We start from the raw sequence: 13,055 nt of genomic DNA, 5'->3' as shown, positions 1-13,055 counted from the left end.
GAAGGGAGCTGGTTTCTGGAACCAAGGCCCCAACAGGACAGAAGCCAGATGAAGTCAGGAAGGGATAAAAGTACCTGCTACTAAACAAGATGCTCTGCTTAGGGCATCCATGACTCTTCTTAGCATTTTAAGCAACACCCATCATTTGCACCTTTGTGTCTCTCAACAGAGAATTTTACCCCAGAAGTCATAAAATCTTGAAAAGCAATCATGACTAGTGCTTGTTTCTGCTCCAGTACTATTTTAAGACACATCTGTGTTCATTTGGCTTTATGATGCTGTGACTTTTATTCTAATACACATATTGATTTGATTAAACCAAGTTCAGGGATAAGGCAAATATACATCTTTGCTCCCGAAAACATCCAGGCACTTTCAGCGTCTTTCAGCACAGATGAGGTAGGGTTGGGGCTGCAATGTCATGCCTAACCTGGGCTTCAGATCTGGAACTAGTTCATGTGGAAAATGCAAATGAAACCTCTGAAGCAATGCTGTGAAAAACAAGAACATTTCCATCCGAGCCAACTGTTCTCCAAGACAATGTCTTCTCCCTAAACAGAAAAAGCAGATATAATAATTTTTTAAACTCACAATCTTTACCAAAATTAATGTCTAATATTTGGGTGTCATTCAGGAAATCTGGAATTTAAACAAAGTAAGAGGGAATTATGTTTATTAAAGGATTCTCTTAAATCTCAAAGAATAGGATTTGACACTTCAGCTCCTAGAACCCATACATTTACCTCCTTTTGTCAGACCATGGACTTTTGTAAGACTTTAGTTCCATCTCCCACTTCCCTCCCATGCTGCAACAGAGCCTAAGATATGCCACAAAAGATCTAATTTGAGGTGAGACATTTTGCTCAAGAAAAGTCCGCTTCATTTCAACTAAGTGTGTGTTCTTCCCCAATGAAGGTGAAGAGTTTCTAGTCCATTTTCCATGGGTCTTTTGTACCTTTTCACAGAAGAAGCAATATTTTCCTAGTTGAAGATGAAATACAATAACCAGAAGCCAAGATAGTGAGATTCTAGTTTTACTTAAGTGACTGTATCTTTTCCCTCTCTGGGTTACTGGCTTCTCATTCCACAAGTTTTGATTATGGGCAAAAAAGCCACAGGCAAAAACAGTTTTAGAAGAAGCCAGGGGTTCTCAAAAGTCCATCTATAGTTGATAAATTAAGGCTTATATTAAGCAGAAACAGGTGTTAATTACTTCCAATTAAATCATTCTCTCCTGTAAGAATCAGTTCTGTGTTTTTAGAATTGGGATATTTAATTCTACAGGAGGATGCTTCAGATTAAGATGCTATATCTAATGAATTATCATTATCCTTTATTCTAAAGTTACGCCCCTGTGAAAGTTCTCTTACCTAGGGAAAAAGGAACCAAAGCTTCCTTCTTGGCAAAATATCCACTGCTGTCCAGAAATCGCTCAGGATGGAACACTTCTGGGTCTCTCCAGTACTTTTCATCAAAATGTACAGAATAAAGATTTGTAATTACTGTTGTGCCTTTAGGAATGGAATAACCACGTACAACTGCATCTTCAGAGGTTGCATGGAAAATCCCTAATGGAACTATATTACAGAATCTCAAAACTTCATGCAAAACTGCCTCAGTATAAGGCATTTTGAATTTGTCGTCCCAAGAAGGCTTCCCATTGGGGCCCATAATTAAATCAATCTCTTTCTGAACTTGTCCTGTCAGAGAAAAAGTATTCAAGTTATTATGCAATTCTTAGAATTATAGCTAAAGTTATTTCCTTCTGGAATAAAATAAATGATAACCAATAACAAGCCAATAGGATATAGATACATCCAGATTCAGATTTTTTATTATCTGGGCATTCTGTTGAAATATATGCTATATATCTTGTACTAATAGTACCCAGTGCTCTGGGTAGCTCTATTGTGAAAGACATAAGTAATAAGAATAAACATCAAACAAACCTAGAATTGGAGTAAGAAAAATAGTAAAGCATAAAATTAGTTTTTTAAATTCTATCAGAGTTCAGGTTCCAGCTCTGCCACTTGCAGATACAGCGTTTTTTCTCATTTATAAAATAAGCATAATAAGACCTCTTTCAGAGATTTTTTTTACATGAATCGAGATAATAGATTTGAAAACTCTTTTTTGTAGCTATTAAATATTTCTGTCCTTGGCTGGCATAGCAGGAGTTCCTAAAGAAAATGTATTGTGCATGGCTAAGACTCAAAAACATGTATGAACCCTACATGTAAGGATAGACCCTGAGATCATCAAGAGAATCCTCACCTTGAATATTAGGATAAAGGGCCATGAAAAGAATCGCCCACCGTAGCACATTGGTTGTAGTTTCAGTTCCAGCAATGATGAGTTCACCCACTGAGAAAATTAGGTTTTCTTTGGAGAAAGTAGATGATGGGTCATTTTTACCTTGATCCATCTCATCAAAATAAGCATCAACAAAATGCTGAGGGAGCTGAGGCTTTCTGTTGACTGAAGCTTTTTCAATGAGTCTGGAGAGAAAATCATAGACCACAGATGCATTTCTAAACAGCTGTTGATGTTTTCCAAAAGGCAGGATGCCAATCCATGGAAAGGCATTATACAAGAAGACTGAGGCACTGGCAGCTAGTTCCACATTTTCACTAAATAACTCAATCATGTGCTGAAAATCGGTGTCTTCATAAGTGAATCGTTCTCCAAAAATGATCAGATTGGTTATGTTTGAAACAGCATTCGTTATTAATTGTTTAAAGTCAAAAGGTCTACCTTTGTAAGTTTCAATAGCATCAGTGAAAAATTTGGTTTCTTCCAAGATTTTAGATTCAAAAGACTTTTGGCCATATCCAAAATATCGAAAGCTGTTTACAGCTAATCGTCTGTGTTCAACCCATCCTTGGCCATATCTGGAATTGAGTAGGCCTGAAAAAAAATTAAAATATTGTATAATTCCTACTTCTCTGTATCTAAAAAATGAAAGGGAACAAAATGTTTTAATGGATGGTTAGTCATCTTTCTGCAAATTATACTCCTATATAACTACATGGTTGGGTGCCGTTCTCAGCAACTCATTAGCCAGAGTATTATAACAGATAAAGGTTTTCTACTCCTTATCTGTGGACTGGTAGAAAAGACCTATAATTGCACCACCACAAGAAGCTAGTCAGTCTTGTGTAATTTAACCTGGTGAAATAGGGCCAGGTGACTATATATTATCCAAATTTTACCATAAGCCTAATTTACCAAAGAGAAATGACCGCATGTTCAATGGGCAAAATTTTATCTTAGACTAAACAAACACCTAAAAAATCATCCTTCTAGGATTAGAAATTTTCTGCTTAAGAGAGAATAGATTTTAGAATATAAATTTCCTCCTGTTAAAAAGGGATATGGTAGACAATCAAGTAACTATGACAGGGATAAGGGAACTCTGAATGAGCTGTCAATATAGTCAAAATGCTGAAGTCAAAAGAAGGGCAAACATGAAGCTCAAACTTTTCTAATGCTGATATTGCCTACCTTAAAATTTCAGAGTCTCCACAATGTATCTGCTGTTTTGATGTGGCTACTATGGAAAATTTCCCCCTTAAATTAATTCAACATCTTCAGTGCACATATTTATGTAACATGTACTTTACTCAAAATTTCACTCATTACTGGGACACGGTTGTACCTATGATAAATTTAACACTGATATGTGATTCCCAATGTTGGAGGTGGGGCATGGTGGGAACTGATTGGATCATAGGGGCAGATCCCTTATGAATGGTCTTACAACAGCCTCTTGGTGATAAGTGAGTTCTTGCTCACTTAATGTGAGATCTGGTTGTTTAAAAGTTAAGGACCTCTCCCTACTCGCTCTGTTGCTCCCACTCTTGCCATATGACATGCTGGCTTTCTCCAATGCCTTCTGCCATGATTGTGAGCTTCAGGAGAAGCAGATGGCCTCAGCAGAAGCAGATGCCAGCACCATGCTTTCTATAAAGTGTACAGAACCATGAGCCAATTAAACCTCTTTTCTTTATAGGTTACCCAGCCTTGGGTATTTCTTTATAGCAATACAAAATGGACTAACACAACCCACAATGAAAAATGTCACATTCTCTTGTGTACATGAGGTACACAAAAAATTTACATTCCAACAACTTATTGTGCAATAATTTTTGAATGTAGAGCTTATTAAAAAGTTACCATATGTGAGGGGGTCATTAGTGCTGTGTAGCAATCTTACATTCCCATAGTCCATTCTTTTTTCTATACTCCCAGATGACTATTCGTTCAACAAATATTCATTTAACATGTATTTGTGGAACACCTACTATGTTCCAGGCAATGTTCTAAGTGTCAGGAATGTATCAGGGAACAAAAGAAGCAAAGATCCCTACCCTCACAGAGCTTAGACACTAGTAGGAGAGACAGACAAAACAACAAATAAATTATATAGCAAGTAAAAAGATATAGGGTAGTCAGCAAAAGGCTCACTGAGAAGATGACATTGAATAAAGACTCACAGGAGATGAGGAAGTCAAACAAGCAAATACCTGAGGAAAGACCACTGTAGTTAGAAGGAACAGCTAGTGCAATGGTGCCAAGATGAAACCAGCCCTAGAGAAATATGTGCACATGGGATATATACACAAGAAGGTACAGAGGAGCACTGTTTATAATAACCCTACACTGGCCAAGCTGTGTGCCTGGGCATGACGCTGGGCCCACCCAAAGGGCAACTTTTTTCCATTCACACAGTGGGCTAATAGTGGCCATGATTTTCTACTTCCAAGGTCAGTACATAGTAACTTAAAGCAACACATAATTTTCTACCTGGTTTTTAAAAATCTTAAGTCAAATGATTTATGATGAAAATAGTCTAAACAATAAATTTACAGCTTTGAAAAATATATACTTTGTCTCAAATATTACTGTGATTGCATCATCTTTCATTTTCATCATCTTTTTAAAGGTCTATTATAATTGTGGCTTCTTATTTGGTCTAATTGCTTGTTTTTTATTTATATTACTGCTTTCAAGTATCATTATACCCTGGCCTGAGAATTCAGTCTTTTACAATTTGTGCTTTCTCTGCATTAGTTGATTTCCTTTGTGATGTAATACAGGAGTTTTATTTTTGTCTTTTCAATCAATGTCTTTAGTTTTTGCCTATGTAACCAAGATATTGTTAAATTTTTCTTTGAAATTAAATGTGAAACTCATATTAGAGAATTTAGGATACAACTTTAGTAAAAAGTCTTATACTATTAACTATTAAAACCACTGTATGTGATTTGAACATCCTATTTTAGGCTGTCTGTTGCTGCTTTCTTCTTACCGATTTTGTCAACTTTCAGTCTCTCCCCCTTGTTGAATATGGAATCTCCGACACTGATCAATACTAAACCATACAGAACGCTAGTCCTTTACACAAGCCATGCAACTCTACACCTACTAATCACAGTGATTAGTAGTCAAGAAAGCTGCTTCAAGTTCTGTAAGCTTTTAAGTAAAACGATAGTAAAAATGTCATCAAGTACTCAAGACTGGGTTCAAAAGGGCACTTTGGATTCAAGTGCAAGTATGTGTTTATTCCTAACTTGTTTCACAAAACCTGCAGATGTTATTAGGTGCTGATTCTTTAAAAGTTTATAATACTTATTAGAGCTGAACCACAACAGAATTAGCAATGTACTGGTCTAAAATATGAAAGTAGTACAGCCTGAAAGGTCCTCAGATACCAGGTTCTATAAGTAAATAGTTTCTTATTAATCAGTACAAAATAATCCCAACTCTATGCACTAAAACTTAAAATAAGAAATGTGATTTAAAATAGCTTAGTAAATCACTAAATAGGTGCAAATAAACATACCTCCCATTTTTGTCATCTTCATGAATAAAGGAAGGCATGGTCTGTCTGCAAAAATTCCACTTTGATGAACAAGACATTCCTTTACTACATCATAGCCATTTAGAACGACAGTTGATATGCCTCCAAGATCTAAACTGAAGATCTTTGAGAAGAGAGAAGAAAAACAACATTTAAATGGCAGAATGTATGGAGAAATATAACCATGGAAATCTACAAGTGGTAAGTGTGGCTTTTCCAGGATTTGTTACGTCCCTGAAAATATAGGCAGTTATTACTCACCTGACAATGTTCAGAGTGCCCTCCTTCTATAAGCCATGCAAAACTGTGTGATTTCATTATGCCATTCAGTGCCTGAAGTCACAATCTTACCAACAGTATAATGAAAAGGGTACTGGACTTGGGAGGCCTGAGTCTAGTTTAAGGTTTGCCATTAAAGAGATATAAGACTCTGGGCAGAACACTTAACCTATTTGGGCTTCAGTATTGCCATAGAAAATATATTTGATATACATGCTCTCTTATGATTCATTCTACCTCAAAATGTTCAATGATATCTAGGAATCTCCTTCTATTTCCAAGATGAATGAGGCTAAGTGAGGGAGAGGATTGTCAAAGACCTGAGAGACAACTTTGAAGTATAAACATATTGTAACTAAGCCCATTTGTATTTGGCTCTCTGTATTCCACAAAGGGAATGAACAGGGCTCTAAGGGAACCTAACCTTGGAGGAAAGGCATTTACCACATACATTAGGTAGTTGCCTCTCAGTTAAGGGGAAGGCAAAACAGAATCCATTCCATGCCTTGCTGGAGTTGTCTGCCCTGTGCCTCACCTCAGGTTCACTTACAGTGTCACACCTCCTGTAGTCTATTCTAGCTAACCCAATGTAAGAGCCTAGTCCAGTGAGAGAATGATACTTCCTTAAGACTGCTTATTGCCATCCTTTCTGGATAGCTTTTTACAGCCAAAATACTGAGACAAGCCTTATCCCTGTGCAAACAAGTCAAAGAGATTTAGCCATGGCACACGCTACTTCAGAAGAAAACAGGAGGCTTAGCAGAGAACAAAAGTTCAGCAGAAAGTTATATCAGCAAAGGTCATGAGGACTGCCAAGTGGTAACAACTAACCAGCTGAGTAATGGGGCCACCAGAGTCTTTGGCATAAGGGTGGGCTCTGCCAACTGAGCAGTAGGTATATCCAGAACCTTGGGAAAAGAACATTGACTGCCTGCCATAAGCAGTGGTATTAGTCAAAAGTGACAACAGAAGAGTTCTAAGTAAAAGGGAATGGCTACCAGCTGAGCAAAGAGGAGACAATGCAGTAATGAAAGTCTCTTCGCAGAAGTGAACTTTAGCAGAGACGATAAAAAAGATGGCATTCCACAAGGATAGTAAAAGAACCATGAACTTAAAGTTGTGTCACTATGAAGGCAGAACAGAGGGCAAATGTATTTCAGATAGCGCTTCAGGGTAGAACTTCAAACTATGGACACCAGGGACCATAAAAAGCAAGGAGGAGCCATGGCTTGAGAAAGTTGTTACACAATCCACCTTTACTCAACAATCTGAAATAGTCCTGTATTTGAGGGTAGAACTGGAGAAATTTTTACTTGAACTAATATGTATTCCTGTATACACTGTTTTCAAGGACTTTAGTAAAGGTTTGTAACTCAAATTGTGAAAACTTATCCTTAAACTGCTTTGATCTATGGAAGGGTACAGATTAGCTTATATATTATTTGATTTATTCAATAATTTTTAGTGCCAATTATGGGCTAATTATAATGCTGGCAGAGATGTAAAGAGGAATACACAAAACATTTTCCTTGCCTTCTTCTAGATCACTCTGTGATCTCCAAGTCTCTTTCCCTCGCCCAAACCAGCCCTACTCATAATTTTTCACTCTCCCAGTTAATGACCACTCCATACATCCTTCAAGTTGTTGAGGCCCAGAACTTTGCAGTCACCCACACTGACTCATTATTTTCTTCCAAACTCTACATCCAACTGCTCAGCAGTTATGCTGTTCCTACTTTCAGAATATAAACAGAATCAGACAATTTATTATAACCTGCAGGTGACCAATCTAAGTCACCTGCATTTCTCCCTTATAACAACAATCTCCTAACTGGCCTCCTTAATTTCATCCTTGTCTTTTTACAGGTAATTCTCAACATGGCATTCTCTTGCTTTATGGCCTTTGTTCTTGCTCTTCTCTTAGTCTAGAATGTTCTTCCTTTTCATATTCCTATAGCTTGCTCCTTCATTTCCTTTAAGTCTTTGTTCAGATGCTATCTTTGTGGTGAGACTGTTCTGATTAAGCAATTTAAAATCTGACCCACTAACATTCTCCATTCCCTTACCCCAATTTAGTTTACTTCCTGCTCTGTACTCTTTGAACATATTATATAATTTACTTAATTGTGTTTATGTATATTGTCTGTCTTCCCCCCACTAGAATATAAGCTACATAAGGGCAGGAATCTCTGTTTTGGTCACTGCTATATCTCTAGCACCTAGGACAGTGCACAGCATATGACAATAGAAATAGATGTTGAATTAATGAATAGTTGTAGAGATATACATTTAAGCATATTATTATAACATCATGGGCTAAGTGCTAATAACAGACAAATGTGCAAAGTGCTGTTGATGAAAACCATTAGGTGACTGCCACACTTTTCAACCTTTGCTTGGTTTGTTCCCTCATTTTGAATGCTTGCCTTGACTGCCATACTATCATAACCATACCAACTCTTTAGGGACGATCCTCCATGATGCCTTTCTTGGGGCACTCTTTTTCTCTCTGCTTTGAACCACACATGGGAGTTTAGAAGCTCCCATGGCACTTATTTAACACTATCTTGGACCCGAAACATTCATATTCTTGTCTTCTGCCTGCCTGCTAAATTATAAACTCCCTAGGAGCAGTGATTTCATCTTTTTCATCTTTGAATCCTTACACAGAATCTCATTCAGTGCCGTGCATAAAGTTCTCAATAAATGCTGTAAAAATAAATTAATACACTGTCAATTCTACTTGCCTTAATGGAATAATTTTATTGTCCTTAAGTCCATTACCTGAAAATAATCTGATAAAGCCACTTGTATTGGCTTTGCTAGCCAGAGAATGCCTCTCTAAATCTAGACTAAGATTAAAGTTACTGCAGAAATTTAAACATTCAGAATGAATCTCCAAGGAAATGGTAATTTTCAGTGTGATACACTTCTATATAAGATTGCCTTTAAAATGAATATATAAGTCCTGAGGACTGGCTGTTTAACTTTCAAGAATCACAAAGCAGAACTGAATTCACAGATTAACACAAAGGCGGGTATCACCTGAAGTGACTGTCCTAAGTAATTTTAAAGTCCAGTGTTTTTTGGGGTTTTTGTTTTTGTTTTTGTTTTCTGTGAGCATACATCTCATATTTAAAGGACAGTGGGAAACTAAGATTTTATTTAGAAATAAGTCCTAGGAACAACTTTTCATAACCTTTCGGAATTACAGGAGGGAACAGTCTTCTTCCACTTCCAAAAAAAGGTATAGTATTTTAACAATTTATACCAACATTGAGAGTCTGTCAGAATTGGAATATATCTCTAAAATAATGGGAGATCTTTAGAGATGTTTCACACCAGGATAAAGATCAAATGCTGCTGTAGCCTAGAGTTAATATGTTTGGTGGTTATCAACTAAACCTAAGGCATAGTGAGGCAAACAACGTCTATCTACTCTTTGATGCATATTCTTTTTCATGTTTGCTCCTTTCAGTTTTTCCTCTGCCCCACTGCAGCTAGTAACAGTTTAGTCCTATTTCATTTGTAGTCAAGAGCTTTCTCCGTAAAGAACCATGGTTCCCTCAAAAGTGGTACCAGCAATAAAACTAGCTGCTCATGCCCAATTCTTATCTATTGAACCGATCTAAATATCTCAAGACGACAGTCTAGTACGTTTATAATTTGTAACCTATGATAGGGGACTTAGACAACCCCCTGCCCAAAATAAATATTCATAGTAATACAGAGTGTCTTTCAGTTCAAATACTTATATAAGAAACGTTTAATTCCCTTTTCTGTGAGAAACCATTTCAAATAACTTGTTTAAAAATACTTTCAAACTTGGAGGTCGAACAAACCTGTTCTGGGTATAGAAACTAATAACATAGGCCGGACGCGGTGGCTCACGCCTGTAATCCGAGCACTTTGGGAGGCCAAGGTGGGTGGATCACAAGGTCAGGAGATCGAGACCATCCTGGCTAACAGAGTGAAACCCTGTCTCTACTAAAAAATACAAAAAATTAGCCAGGCGTGGTGGTGGGTGCCTGTGGTCCCAGCTACTCGGGAGGCTGAGGCAGGAGAATGGCGTGAACCCGGGAGGCGGAGCTTGCAGTGAGCCGAGATGGCGTCACTGCACTCCAGCCTGGACGAGAGTGAGACTCATCTCAAAAAAAAAAAAAAAAAAAGAAAAAGAAAAAAAAAAAAAAGAAACTAATAACACATACAATAACCAGAACACTTGAGTAGCACTTTACTGTTTTCCGTTGTTATTCTCACTAACGAGATGAAAAAAAAACTAAGTCTCAGAACAGGGGTCAAGTTTTGTCTGGCAGAAGACCCGATTTCTAGTCTTATGCTTTCACATTTTGAATAAACTCAATTCTGGGAGAACTGTCGGCTGGAAAATAAGATCTAAGAATTACACATACTTTTGTTACCTCGTCCAGCTTACCTTTAACAACGTAAACTATTAGTGAGTCGTGAAAGGAACGTAAACCATTAGTGACTTACTATTCTAGAAACCTAGACCAATTTTTTTTTTTTTTTTTTTTTTTTTTGGAGAAAGAGTCTTGCTCTGTCGCCCAGGCTGGAGTGCAGTGGCGAGATAGCTCACTGCAAGCTCCTCCTCCCGGGTTCATACCATTCTCCTGCCTCAACCTCCCGAGCACCTGGGACTACAGGCGCCCCCACTACGCCCGGCTAATTTTTTGTATTTTTTTAGTAGGGACGGGGTTCCACCGTGTTAGCCAGGGTGGTCTTGATCTGCTGACTTCGTGATCCGCCTGCCTGGGCCTCCCAAAGTGCTGGTATTACAGGCGTGAGCCACTGCGCCCGGGCACCTAGCCCAATTCTTGTAAAAATTGGTTTAAGTAAGGATTTAAGGTCAAACCTGAAATACCACAGTTGCCAAACATCCCTGTACTTTTCCTTCAAAACACTGACCACAGCCTGTGGTCGATAAAGAGATTAGTTTTCTCTCCCACTCATCTGCCAACTCCTTAAAAAGCTGTATCTGCCTTTTTCACCGCTAGCGTCAGGCCTGTAGTTGCATATAAATAAGTGTAATTCAAAACAAAACAGGTAAAGCTCTGGTCAGGCCCCGTGGAAACTCCTGCCCCCTCCGGACTTCAGGACACCCACACACATGCGGGGGTCGCCTTTTCCGCTGCCAGTCACAAGGCATTTCCGTGCTGCTTTCTCCTCCGCAGATTGAGGAGGAGCTAAGTACCGACCTCACCGGCTGGTTGTGAGTTTTAAATGAGTCACCAAGTTGGCAGTGACAGTGGCACACAGAAGGCGCCTTTTAAGTATCTGCTAAGGGGCCGTTCCCAGCCAGTCAGAACGGCATTGCCATCTGTGCTGTGGGACCCCCGCAGCGGATTTTAGTCATCAATTCATTCACGCGTTCACAATCATTTCCCAGGGCCAGCTTCTCAGTTAGGGGCGTTCCCCTGCGTTCTCCATTCTCACAGCAAACGCCTACACCAGTAGTTCATCGACTGCAAACACCGAAGAACCTGTTATTAACCATCTAGAATTTAGAACGCCTTAATTTTCCGACAAGCCGCGTGCAGCTTCCACAGAGCTGCGAGGCCGACTCGCAAGACGCCCGCCCTGAGGGCAGGGGTCCAACCTGGACCTGAAGTGGCTCCGCAGCCGGCGAGCCAAACGGCGCAGGCGCAGGAGCAAGAACTCGAGCGGTAGCGGGAAAATCAGGCCTGGATCGCCTCGGGGCCTCGGCCCGGAGTGGGTCACCGGCAGGGGCGGGGCTCCCCTTGCAGGGGGCACGGCGTCGAGGACTTCTCCCTTCCACAGCATGGAAACGGATGTCCCTCAACGGGCAGCCGGCATATGGAGAGGTCCCTATTACTCGGCTCACGAGCGGCCATAAGTCCAACCAGGAAGGCCCTGGCCAGCCCGGGCCAGTTTGGCGGCCCTCCCTGCCCGGGACCCGTCGGAGCGGTACCTCTCCGTACACCTGGCTCTGCTTTCTCATGTAGACATGGGGAAGCTCGGCTGAGGCGGCCAGGGAATAGATGTTGCCGATAAATGGCAGCCCCGGCGGCCCCGGAGGGAAGCCCATCGGCCTCCTCAGCTTCAGCAGCTGGCGGACCCCCAGCGCGAAAAGCAGCAAGAAGAGCGCGCCGCCGAGCGCCGCTGCGCCCTCTTCACCTCCCCAAAGTTTCCACATCTGCCCGAGCTGGGGGTGCGAACGCCACGGCCGCCCTGAGTCCCTGGCACTCCAGCCCTGCCGTACTCCCATTGGCAGGATACTCTCAGGTCCCGCCCTAGCTCCGTGGCCATTGGCTGATTGAGTGAGCGCTCAGGTCCCCTCGGGACGACTACCCTCCAGCTCTGCGCGGCTTGGAGTCGGCTCTGCGGAGCGGGTAGCCGGTGCTACCCTTTGGAGGTGGCGCGGCTCTAGGCGGAGCAATGAGCCTGGAGGCCGTTTTCCAGAATGTTGACACCAGAATGTTGACCAGGTGTCAGGACGGCCTCACTCACTGGGGTAGGCGGATCCTGCCTCTCTGGGGCCAGCTCTTTCTTAAAGTGTCTTTTTAAGTACCAGGTCTGCTTATTTCATTTCAGACTAGGAAAACTGGAGAGGTGATCAACACTGCAGTCTTTAGCTGAACCTGATACTTTTAAGAATTTCCAGTAGAAAACTGACCCATCAGTAGTAAAAGAAAGTAATTTTACTGTTTTGTCCTGTTTTACTATTTTTCTCCTGTTAATGTATTTTTGTGTGTGATCTTTTAAGAATTGTGATGATTGAGCAGTTTATGTGATTAACTCAGTTTACCTATATTTGACCCCTCTCTGGTCTTTCCAAACTGATTACTTACTGGCAATCACGGAACTCTTGTCTGCACTTGTTCACGGAGAGTATTTACTATTCAAGATTTCTGCCTCCACTGCCTGGAATTAA

General features: G+C 40.4%; 1 protein-coding gene across 6 annotated transcripts; it reads right to left on the bottom strand.

The window, feature by feature from the left end:
• Nucleotides 1-263: 263 nt before the first annotated feature.
• CYP2R1 (cytochrome P450 family 2 subfamily R member 1) lies at nt 264-12,374 on the bottom strand. Of its 6 annotated transcripts, none has more exons than XR_012423378.1 (5): nt 12,093-12,374; nt 5,846-5,987; nt 2,275-2,907; nt 1,371-1,464; nt 264-551 (listed from the first exon to the last, which is right to left on the bottom strand). XR_012423378.1 is itself a non-coding variant. In XM_005578548.5 (5 exons), the coding sequence occupies exons 1-5, from the start codon at nt 12,315-12,317 to the stop codon at nt 376-378; spliced, it is 1,506 nt and encodes a 501-aa protein (XP_005578605.2). In that variant the 5' UTR covers nt 12,318-12,374; the 3' UTR covers nt 264-375. The 6 variants fall into 6 exon arrangements, 5 of the variants coding, with proteins under 5 accessions (XP_005578605.2, XP_065384546.1, XP_065384545.1 ...); XM_005578548.5 differs by having other exon boundaries at nt 1,371-1,700; XM_065528474.2 differs by having other exon boundaries at nt 1,371-1,700; nt 2,275-2,498.
• Between the last annotated feature and the right edge of the window lie 681 nt (nt 12,375-13,055).

This window comes from Macaca fascicularis, chromosome 14 (assembly GCF_037993035.2).
Source record: "Macaca fascicularis isolate 582-1 chromosome 14, T2T-MFA8v1.1".
Taxonomy (NCBI): domain Eukaryota; kingdom Metazoa; phylum Chordata; class Mammalia; order Primates; family Cercopithecidae; genus Macaca; species Macaca fascicularis.
Note: the sequence above shows the minus strand (reverse complement) of the source record. Positions and strands in the feature narration are given on the sequence as shown.

Excerpts from the sequence above, each read along its gene's own strand:
- CYP2R1 (XM_005578548.5), bottom strand. The coding sequence starts at position 12,317 with ATGTGGAAACTTTGGGGAGGTGAAGAGGGCGCAGCGGCGCTCGGCGGC. Across the intron at positions 5,988-12,092 it reads AGAGCCAGGTGTACGGAGAG|ATCTTCAGTTTAGATCTTGG; the intron begins GTACCGCTCCGA and ends CTCTTCTCAAAG. Across the intron at positions 552-1,370 it reads TTTGGTTCCTTTTTCCCTAG|GGAGAAGACATTGTCTTGGA; the intron begins GTAAGAGAACTT and ends TTTTCTGTTTAG.